The sequence below is a fragment of the Acanthisitta chloris genome, unplaced genomic scaffold (assembly GCF_000695815.1).
Source record: "Acanthisitta chloris isolate BGI_N310 unplaced genomic scaffold, ASM69581v1 scaffold19713, whole genome shotgun sequence".
Taxonomy (NCBI): domain Eukaryota; kingdom Metazoa; phylum Chordata; class Aves; order Passeriformes; family Acanthisittidae; genus Acanthisitta; species Acanthisitta chloris.
In genome coordinates this window covers 5,242-6,327 of record NW_008665634.1, presented here as the reverse complement: position 1 = coordinate 6,327, position 1,086 = coordinate 5,242, and the positions used below count along the sequence as shown (strand labels likewise).

The following is a 1,086-nucleotide window of genomic DNA, read 5'->3' as shown; positions in this document are numbered from 1 at the left end:
CCTATGGAGGTTAATGTTTGAAGGCAAAGGCACATAAACATGTCCATGGTCCATCCCCCATGGAAGATGTTTCTGTGGCAAAGGCAAGGAAGTTCTGTGCTCAAATAATCTTTTCAACTTCCTCTGTGTCCCTGAGGAATCTTCCTACAGCTTCAGGGGCTGTTGCTGTTTTATACAGGTGTTATAGTGAGTATTTACTTTAAAATGACCCAGGAATCAGATAACATGTCCATGGGAACCTGGTGAACACCTGACAGGTGCAGCTGCATCCTGTCAAATCTCTGTGTAGTCTGTTATGTTCATTGCTAGAAAAGCTTTCCCACATTTCCTAGCAATCCAGTGAAGGGAAGGAAACCTGTTAGTTGGAGCTGAAGTGAAGACAATCTTCTTGCCTTCTACCCAAAAAGGACCTTGTTGATATTTGTTAGCTGTTAAACCATGCCCAAATACTCCTCAAAAGAAGGACAGAGACAACACCTTAAAACAGCTATTGAAGGAATTGCTAAAAATTAAAGATAGTGAAAATCTATAGAAACCTGAATTAGTATTTAGACCTTTTCCTAAGACAGATGCACTACTGCAAATCTTTAACATTTTCAGCACCAATTTCTCCAGTAAAATCTAATCTTCTATGCAACAAGCCCCATGTTATTGCATATTTAACTGGGAAAGAGAAGCTATGAAAATCAATAGTGAAAACAAAACATGAGCAACATTTGTTGGCTAACACAGCACAGTGATATTTTCAATTCTTTAACCAGGTTTTCAGTGTTAGTTTTGGTCCTGCCTTTATGGGCAAGGATCAGTGAACACTGATTTCACCTTTCACATTTCATTCATTGTCTTTACATACGTTGTCATCTCCACATCTGCAATTCTAACAAAGTCCTGGAAAGTGTTCTGCTCCTGAGCAGTTGCTGGTCTGACAGAGACACATTTGAAAATGTTCCTCTTGGAGTCATAGTTCCCCATGCACCTGTGCACTCGACCTCTGATGAGTCTTGGGAGCTCACGGTCCTTCGGTGAAAACATAATAAACATGTACAACAATTACAGCACCTAACAGGAAAGTTTCCTCCCTGTCTG

At 40.3% G+C, this 1,086-nt stretch overlaps 1 protein-coding gene across 1 annotated transcript in view; it reads right to left on the bottom strand.

The window, feature by feature from the left end:
• Positions 1 to 825: 825 nt before the first annotated feature.
• SPATA22 (spermatogenesis associated 22) overlaps positions 826 to 1,086 on the bottom strand; it is a 3,517-nt gene continuing 3,256 nt past the window's right edge. Inside the window, exon 7 of the mRNA XM_009071831.1 lies at positions 826 to 1,017. Coding sequence (XP_009070079.1) covers positions 826 to 1,017 — 192 coding nt within the window. The remainder of the gene's footprint in view (positions 1,018 to 1,086) is intronic.